The sequence below is a fragment of the Watersipora subatra genome, chromosome 10, assembly GCF_963576615.1.
Source record: "Watersipora subatra chromosome 10, tzWatSuba1.1, whole genome shotgun sequence".
Taxonomy (NCBI): domain Eukaryota; kingdom Metazoa; phylum Bryozoa; class Gymnolaemata; order Cheilostomatida; family Watersiporidae; genus Watersipora; species Watersipora subatra.
Window position 1 is genome coordinate 9,296,014 of NC_088717.1, and position 10,283 is coordinate 9,306,296.

The following is a 10,283-nucleotide window of genomic DNA, read 5'->3' on the forward strand; positions in this document are numbered from 1 at the left end:
ACTGAGGTTCTACTGTACATTATCAAAAGATATACATGTAGGTTGCTGAAAGTTATGAAATTTTAAATTTTCATTGGTTTGAAAACCCTTACTGTTGTTCTGTTTATTTTTAAATCAGTTGTCTTGCACAAAACATTTTCCTCATGATACTGTATGAAGTTTGAAAGTTGTAGTTGTTTGAAAAAGTTTGAATACCTTTGCAGTTGTTTTATTTTCTCTCCTAAATTATTTCAACTACACAAAACACTCATTTCATGATATGTAGTTTGAAAGTTAGAATGGCAAATGTTGTTATATGTTAAATACAAATCAATATTCTGTTCCAAAAAAGTTTTTACTACCCGGGCAACGCCGGGTAGTACCACTAGGCTATGGGCCGTGGCGTCACTCGGGAATGCGCGAGACCTTTTTTGCCCTGAGAACAGCGAGAGTCTTCAGGCGTTGCTTTCGGATGAATGAGTCGGCGAGTGCGAGGCGATTGATTGCAAAGCGATTGAGAGCTAGGCGATTGATTGCGAGTGCAGGGCGATTGGTGGCGCAACGATTGGTTGCGAGTGCAAGGTGGTTGATTGCAAGGGGAGTGCGAAGCAATTTATTGCGAGGAGAGTGTAAGGCGGTTAATTGCGTGGCGGGTGCGGGCCGTTTGATTGCAAAGCGTTTGATAGCAAGTGAAAAGCGATTGATTGCAAGGCCCGTGCAAGAGCGTTATTATCAACTGCTTGGCGGGTGAAAACTGGTCAGTTGAGGCGGGGGCTCAGCAGCAGAAGTGTGCGATTGTCAACTGCAAATATAGACAGGTATGAACGAATGCACGAATCTAGACACATTAATCTAGAATATTTACTAGATTTTACACGCATCTAGCTGTAAGACGCATTGCAGACTTTCATTGTTCCCCCAACATTGAAATGTATATGCGCATGCATACTTTGATCAGGGCAACAATTTTAGTAGACTTCATATTTGGAGTTGTTTTACGGTATAAAAGACAAATTTCAATAGACCATATGCTGCACGTGAATCTGTTCCTGTAGGTGGGTAATGCAGCTAGTTTGTGCATAATCCAATCAGATAGGAAAGGTTTAGGAATATTTCGACAATTTTCCAAGATTTGGTAACATTTAAATATGTTTTTATGTGTTTTTGTATTGTTATTATACTTAAACGACTTTACACAAAAATGGTTAAGTTGGTTAATGAGGTTTTGGTACAAGGGTTTGCGACGTTGTTGATGAATAATTTTCATTAGTTGTGTGCACATGCATTTGTGGTGGAACACAAGATTTCCATCCCTTCTTGTACAGTTTCTATCCGGAGTTATGTTCCCTTTATTTCTTTTGTTAGCCACGCCCCTAAGAGAGGCTGGTCTTATCATATAATTTGCATAATTTCATGTACTTAAGGCAGGGTCTCGGCCCTTTGTAGTTGTTCAATACATGCAGTGCAATTGAATCATACTCTTTCTGCTACCTTAAGCGATACCAGAACCACTCCGGCATATAGCTATCTCCAAAGATCTAGTCTATGGACTGTGCTGTGGGGATAGACTCATAAAAACACTGTCGACCCCTGTCGACCTCGTCGACCTTCGGTCGACTTGTCGACCTAATATAAAACCTCTTTGGGTGCAATCCCTTGTGTGAGGTGGTTAATGTTGACCGGTGGAGTAAGCCGACCTAGTCGCCTCTGCGTGTTGGTCACGGGAAACCAGTACACAGCCACTGTGAAGGGTGAATGCAGACCGGTAGTGTAAAGGACAGCCTTTTATATTGGACTAACCCTTATATTTAACTTAGTTAATTTATGCCTTAACGAAACTACAATGCTGAGTCAATGCGTGTGAGTGGTGCAGTGAAACTATTTGGCTGGGGTGCGTTTTCGCCGTTGCAATACGTCCGGTCACGGGGCGGTATCGGCCGATAGTTTTAGTGCCGTTTTCTCAGTTAGTCATGCAGAACGGCTTAGGATTACCTACGCTTTTCATCTAGTGCAGATCAGTTGGTCACACCGGTCTCTGTAGTTTGGTTGAGTTAATATACCGTGTATTGGACAACTATACCACTCTATTCTTAAGTACAAGTTAGAAACCACTACGGCGAGACAACTCATACATAATTATAAACTAACACAAACCTAGCCGTACCAGAACCTTAAAGGCAAAACCTCAAAGGCAAAAGCTTTCACGGTGCATACCAAGAACTGGCACGCATAATAAAATAACCTATTCAACCTCAAAGAATTGTGTCTAGTCCTATTGCACCCGTAGACGCACACCCTTAGACATAACCTGGTACAGCTACAGTGAAAGCTTACCTATCGAGACTATCAACCAGACCACCCTGTCCAGGAACCGGAGACGCCGTTGGAAACAAGATACGCAGACGTTGCACACCGTTACGGAACGACGGACAGCTAAGTAAAACACATCTACGAACGTTATCTATCTACACTTAAACCTGAACCTTATCTAGTTACTTTATGCAGAATTTTGTTTAATTTTCCTTTAATCCTTTCTCATTCTATTCCTTAGTTTACTCTACAATCAGATTATTTGTAAACAGAGACTGGGTTGACCAATTCTGCTTTGAAAAGTTACTGCTTTACCGATTTATTCAGTTTCGGGGGATTCACAGTAGTTAAAGCCCTGATATCGTCGGCCCTTACTGGTTCCTGCTGGAGGGCGTGTTGTGATTGCGTTGGGGTTCCGACAGCCTGTGTTGTTTTCCTGTGCCCTCATTCCGCGCATGTCATTGTATTGTTAGCCAAACTTGAGTAAACAATAAGGCAGCCTGATAAATCTTGTGAAATTTCCACATACATGTACTATAACTCCGCTGTATTACTCAACCAAGCATGAGTGTACAGGCCTACAGGCGTAGCTTACGTCATATGAATGAAGATGCATTGAGACCCTTTATCAAAGCTGAGCTATCGGATGCAAACAATGCTGTACTCAACATAAGCACTAAAATACAACAAGCAGCTAACACTGGTGATAATACTGGTACTGATGTGTCGCTAGAGCCTGAGGAACTGAAAGAGTTTTTGGAGCACACTAAACCATACAATTACACTATGCTGCTGATAGATGAAATTTTTAAGACACTTAAAGGTGTATCACATGATGAGGAAAATGAGCTGAGTGAAGAAATCTCAGAGTTATGTCAAACCATGGCTGAGCTGCATGCTACTGTAGGTACGTTTCGCGACACTATAATTCAATCTTTACAAAACAAATTCTCACAACTGAAATCGAAGGCTTTTAGTACATTCGCTGACTGTCAGAAAGACATAGCTAGCAGCCCTACCCGAACCACAAAGCTGGAGACCTGGATCAGCACCCTAGCGAAAGTGGATCAGGAAATAATCCAAGTATACGAAGATTTACGCAGATGGTCAAATGGAAAGCTGTATGGCAGTACTCAACAGGACATGGACAAGATTAGTCAGAATGTCAGAAGCCTCACTCGAAAAGCAAATCAGCTACTCTTCGCCGCAGAAGAATGTAATGACGAAGGGGCAAACTCTGAAGAAGAGGACAGTGTGGTAGAACAAAAATCCAGTATACACACCGCATCATCCGTTCACAATCAATCTGTTAAGTTAGCTGTTTCCAAAACACAAGCTTTGGTTGAGGCAATGAAAAGGGAAAATAGCAGTAAAGAAACAGACCTTCTAAGCTGCTCTAGTCAAGACACGCATGGAGGTATAGCACTAGCCAAGGAGTTCGCACAGGCGATTGCTACAAGTTTTGCGCAGAGCATGGAGCTGCAAAGAGTACCAGTACCCAGCCTGTACGTGTTCAATGGAGATCCTCTGGAGTATGCTGACTGGGAGATGGCATTTTCAGCAGTAGTCGACAAAAGTGGAATATCTGAAGAGGAAAAGATGAGAAATTTACAGAGAAGCGTAGCAGGTCCAGCTAGAAAAACGATACAGCGCTACTTCAGATTGGAGTCACCTAATGCTACCAAACAAGCCCGACAGACTTTGAGAGAGAAGTTTGGCGATGACTTCAAGATATGCGATGCCTACAAGAAAGAATTGAACAGCTGGCCAAAGATTGGTGGTAAAGACCAAAATGCACTCACCGACTATTCAGAATTTCTGCATCAGTGTCTAATTACCATGGATGACGTTCCAGCTTTGTGCTCACTAAATGATTGGAGTGAGATACGAAAGGTAGTCGATAAGCTACCAGACTGGCTAGTCAATCAATGGAAGAGAAAAGTCACGTCATACAAACGCAAACACAAAGTATATCCAAAGCTGAAAGACCTGACAGAATTTCTACAAGATGAAGTAGAAGTTAATGGGACAGAGGTGACAACAGAAAGTCGTGGTGCTACTGCAATGGTGAAGCCAGCTATAAACAACAAACCCAAAAAGTCAGCTACACTAACTGTCAAATCAACAGAGAAGACACTTACCGAGAAGAAAACTTCAAGTCGGCCTTCCCGTAAATTTTGCTACAACTGTGAAATGACCAATCATATGAGTGTTGACTGTGGTCATCTACGCAGGAAGCCTCACGCAGAGGTGATAAAACTGATCAAAGAGAAGCAGCTATGCTTTGGTTGCCTGCGGCCTGGTCATTCGTACAAAATGTGTCAGAATAGAGCGCAGTGTACCAAATGCTCCAGACGCCACCCTGACTGCCTACATACCGAGGAGAAACCTGAAGAAAAGAAGAAAGAAAATATTGAAACTGTTCAAACCTGCGGCAAAGTACAGAGCACAACAGACGGATTTACATCAGCAATGATTGTACCTGTTTGGGTGTCACACAAGAATAAACCTCATCAGGAACTACTTACCTATGCCATGCTCGATACCCAGAGCAGCTCTACCTTCATGTTAGACAACCTGTTTGACAAGCTCAAATGCCCAGCAACTAAAACAAACCTGACAATCACTACCCTCACTTCCAAGAAAGAAACAACAGAAAGTCTGAAGATCAGTAACCTTCAAGTAAGAGGATACAGGCAGTCTAAGAAACTGAACCTTCCACCGACATACACAAGACTGTTTATTCCATTTGACAAAGATCATGTTCCTACAAGAAGCAAAACTACTTCCTGGCCTCATCTTCAACACGTGGAGAATGAGCTAGAAGAACTCTTTGAGTGTGATGCTGGTCTGCTGATAGGATATGATTGCATGAGTGCATTAGCCCCAATAGAGACCCTCAGAGCAGAGGGTAATGTTCCTTACGCTGTCAAGACTGAATTGGGATGGAGCATCGTGGGCACAGTAGACCAGAGAGAAAGTGCAGATAGATTAGGAATTAGCCACAGAGTAATCATGAAAGAGTCAGAGGCTGGAAATCAGCTAGCTTTTGAATGCAAAACAACGATAAAGGAAAATAATTTTTCAAACGAGATTACAAAAATCATGCAGGCAGATTTCACAGACATTAAAGACCATAGCAAAGCAATCTCTATGGAAGATAGATCATTTCTGCAACAACTGAGCAAGAACATCTACCAGGATTCTGAGGACTTTGTCACCATGCCACTGCCGTTTCGTGAGAGACCTACCAATCTACCAGACAACCAAAAGATGGCCGAGAAACGACTACATCTACTAGGAAAAAAACTCCAAAGCGAACCTATGTTCAGACAGCAGTACACAGAGTTTATGACCAACTTACTAGATCAGGGTCATGCAGAAGAGGTCACTACACCTGGAAAGAAAGGAGAGTGTTGGTTTTTACCACACTTCGCAGTTTTTCACTCAAAGAAACCTGACAAGATCAGAGTAGTATTTGATGGCAGTGCGAAGTTCAGACAACAGTCCATCAACGACCACTTACTGCAAGGTCCCGATCTCCTGAACGGATTATTAGGAGTGCTTCTGAGATTCAGAGCAAAGAAAATTGCCATCATGTGTGACATCGAGAAAATGTTTCATCAGTTTCGGGTGGCGGAGCATGACAGAGACTACTTCAGATTCCTGTGGTGGGATGACAAAATGGAGACAGTCAAGGTATACAGAATGGTTGTGCACCTTTTCGGCGCTACATCTTCACCTGGTTGCGCCACATTTGGATTGAGATATCTGGCACAGAAACACCAGAGCACACATCCGAAAGCTGCAGACTTCATTCAACAATCTCTATATGTAGATGACGGATTGATATCAGTCAGTAGTGAGCAAGAAGCAAAGGAGCTTATAGAGTCAGCTAGAGATCTCTGCAAGAAAGGCAACATCAGACTACAAAAATTTGTAACAAACTCATCAGAGGTGCTGGAAACTGTTCCCCCTTCAGAAAGATCCCAGAACCTGCAGGAAGCCACTATAACCACGACTACTCCAACACAACCAGAGAGAGCATTAGGAGTACTCTGGTGTGTAGAAACGGACACCTTTCGTTTTACCATGCCGGTCTCTAAGGAGATGCAAACTAGACGAGAAATACTATCCCTGATAGCTTCAATATATGATCCGCTAGGGTTCCTAGCACCTTTCATAATTACGGGAAAACAGATACTACAGGAGCTGTGTAGACGCAAAGCAGATTGTGAAAGTAAACTACCATCTGACCTGACACCGATGTGGCACAAGTGGACAAGAGGACTACGAGATCTTTCAGAACTACGTATAGTAAGATCTAACATGATAGAGGAAGATGCTGCTAAAAGTGAAATACACTGCTTTTCGGATGCAAGCACTACTGGCTATGGTGCATGTGCCTACCTCAGACAAATAACCAAAGAAGGAGAAGTGAAGTGTAGTTACCTGCTTGGAAAAGCAAGAGTGGCACCCCTCAAGATGATCACGATTCCGCGCATGGAACTTCAAGCTGCTGTTGTTGCCACGCAACTAGTGAGCGTACTTGAGAGGGAGCTGAAAGACTTGCTGCCGGCCAACACTGCTACACACTACTGGTGTGATTCTATGATTGTACTAAACTACATTTCAAATGATGCTAAGAAATTCAAAGTCTACGTAGCAAATCGTATCCAGCAAATTCGAGACGTGTCAACACCTACACAATGGCACCACATAGCATCTGGAAATAACCCTGCTGACCACGCATCCAGGGGTTCTGAAGCGAAAGACATAATTCGACATTGGATTAATCCACCAAGTTTCCTTCAGCAGTCAGACATCAAAATATCCACAACGAAACTGCAAAAAACAACGGATAATCTCCCTGAAGCACGTTGCCTGTCTACTTCTGTAAAAGAAATACCTAGACTTTTAGGGATGATGGAGCGGTACTCTAAATGGGAAACGCTAGTCAACACTTTCGCGGTGTTCATCAGGGTTGCCATACATAAAAAAAACAAAAACTAACACCCCTACAACTGAGAAAAAAAGCTATCAGGCTAATCATCAAAACAGCCCAAAGTCGACTAGAGAACAAACATCTTAAACAGTTAGACCCGTACACAGATGACGATGGTATCATACGCATAGGAGGGAGGCTAAAATACTCTACCACTCTCACCATCGACTTGAAGCACCCAGCAATTCTGCCAAAGACATGCCACATCACAAACTTGATCGTACAGTACTATCATCGACTAACTGGTCACTCTGGAAGAGGACTGACAACTGCTACAATATGACAGAACGGATATTGGATCACAGGACTATCTACCGCAGTGTCTACGGTAATACACAATTGTGTAATATGCAAAAAACTAAGAGGAAATACGGAGACTCAAAAAATGGCGGACCTACCAGCCGTACGATTGGAACCAGCCACACCATTCCACTACTCCGGAATGGATTGTTTTGGGCCGTTTCACGCCAAAGATGGACGCCGTGAAGTTAAACGCTACGGACTGATGTTCACATGCCTAACATCTCGAGCAGTCCACATAGAAATGCTAGACGATTTGACCACGGATGCATTTCTGAACTCACTCAGATGCCTAATAGCCATGCGAGGCAATGTGAAGTCACTCTATTCAGACCAAGGCACTAATTTCAGAGGTGCACAGACAGAACTGAAAAAAAACCTGGCTGAAATAAATGAAGAACTGCACAAAAAACTTGCAGAAAAGTTTGAATGTGAATTTCTTTTTAACACCCCATCGTCAAGCCACATGGGAGGCGTTTGGGAAAGACAGATTAGAACAGCGAGACAGGCTCTGGAAGAACTAATCCAAGAAAGACACGCACAGCTTACTAGTTCTTCTCTCCGAACACTCTTTTACGAGGCTACCAACATTATAAACAGCAGACCGCTCACAGTGAAAGATCTAAATGACCCCAACAGCCATCCTCTCACACCAAACCACCTGCTGCACTTCAAATCAGATGTTTGCCTACCACCACCAGGGGACTTCAAAGACGCAGATGCCTACTCCAGAAAACAGTGGCGAAGAATACAACATTTGGCCAACGTCTTCTGGAAGAAATGGAGACTGGGATATCTGCAAACCTTGCAGCATAGGCAGAAGTGGACCGATGAGAAAGAGTCGCTAAAAGTCGGCGACATAGTTTTTGTGATGGATGCTAACCCACTACGAAACCAGTGGAAGCTGGCTAAAGTAACAGAGATGATCGAAAGTCATGATGGAAGAGCTAGAAGAGCGAAGTTAACACTAGGCAACACTCAATTAGACCGACAAGGTAGAGCCATCAAACAAGCTACGGAGATAGAAAGACCGCTGAACAAGCTGATCATTCTGACTCGAGTTTGAAATCGTTCCTTCCAGGAAAGATTTCCGGGGGGAGTGTAAAGGACAGCCTTTTATATTGGACTAACCCTTATATTTAACTTAGTTAATTTATGCCTTAACGAAACTACAATGCTGAGTCAATGCGTGTGAGTGGTGCAGTGAAACTATTTGGCTGGGGTGCGTTTTCGCCGTTGCAATACGTCCGGTCACGGGGCGGTATCGGCCGATAGTTTTAGTGCCGTTTTCTCAGTTAGTCATGCAGAACGGCTTAGGATTACCTACGCTTTTCATCTAGTGCAGATCAGTTGGTCAAACCGGTCTCTGTAGTTTGGTTGAGTTAATATACCGTGTATTGGACAACTATACCACTCTATTCTTAAGTACAAGTTAGAAACCACTACGGCGAGACAACTCATACATAATTATAAACTAACACAAACCTAGCCGTACCAGAACCTTAAAGGCAAAACCTCAAAGGCAAAAGCTTTCACGGTGCATACCAAGAACTGGCACGCATAATAAAATAACCTATTCAACCTCAAAGAATTGTGTCTAGTCCTATTGCACCCGTAGACGCACACCCTTAGACATAACCTGGTACAGCTACAGGTAGAGTAAGCCGACCTAGTCGCCTCTACGTGTTGGTCGCAGGAACCAACACACTGGTGGCAGCAGTGGGATTAGACTGCTGTAACACGGACTTCTAAGACAACCTTTGTAACCATGCCAAGCAGCCAACGGAATGCTACCAGACATCTGGCTGAGGCAGCGCTACAACAGGTCGACCAGATTGGTCAGATGACAGAGGCTATTACTAGAGCCTTACAAATGCCTAGGAGGGAGGCTAGCTTCAAGCCACCGAAATTCGATGGGAGTGAAGATGTGGAACTATTTATCTCCCAGTTCGAAGAGGTTGCAGAAGCTAATGAGTGGAATGAGAAGGCCACTCTCCTCCATCTGCGTGAGACGCTGAAAGAAAGGGCCAGAGGTTGCAGTCAAGGAGATTCACCTGCCTCCATCTTCTCGGCCTTACGCACAAAGTACGGGCTCTCCCCAAGAGAGGCTAAGAGTAGGCTCCACCTCAAGAGGGAGCCAAAGACTAGCCTCCAAGAACACGCAACGGAGATGGAGCATCTAGTGAAGATAGCATACGCTGACCTTCCGGACTCCTACCAAGCTAACATGGCCATGGATGCGTTTTCCCTGACTCTAGGAAACACGCACCTCCAACGCCATCTTTTGGCAGTAAGAGCCCAGAGCTTGGAGGAAGCGGTGCAGGCAGGAAATGAGTTCCTGCAAATTCAGCCCACTCTTCCTCGGCCTGGTGCTCGACCCCTAGTAATGACAGTGGAGAAGGAGGAGACTACCCCTGCTACAGTCGCCCCCATCCACTTGGATCCCCCATCAGCCACCCTGAATGACGTCCTACTGGCTATAAAAGGGTTAACAGATGGACTAAAAGAAGGAAACCAATTGGGGCGACGAGGAGCAGAGAAAAAGGAACCTAACTGTTGGGGCTGCGGCTAGACAGGGCACGTACAGCGCCGGTGCCCTCAAGCTATCCAAAGAAAACCACCTCAAGCCACGAGGTCGGGAAACGGTTCCCATCCACAGCAGTAGGGGGAAGTGCTGACTGTGGATCTA

At 44.1% G+C, this 10,283-nt stretch overlaps 2 protein-coding genes across 2 annotated transcripts; both read left to right on the top strand.

The window, feature by feature from the left end:
• The first annotated feature begins 2,889 nt into the window (after positions 1-2,889).
• Positions 2,890-7,302, top strand: LOC137406754 (uncharacterized). Its single transcript, XM_068093363.1, has one exon. It carries the CDS (start codon positions 2,890-2,892, stop codon positions 7,300-7,302), a length of 4,413 nt encoding a protein of 1,470 aa, XP_067949464.1.
• Positions 7,303-7,679: 377 nt separating this feature from the next.
• LOC137406755 (uncharacterized) lies at positions 7,680-8,660 on the top strand. Its single transcript, XM_068093365.1, has one exon. The coding sequence runs from the start codon at positions 7,680-7,682 to the stop codon at positions 8,658-8,660; it is 981 nt and encodes a 326-aa protein (XP_067949466.1).
• The last annotated feature ends 1,623 nt before the right edge of the window (positions 8,661-10,283 follow it).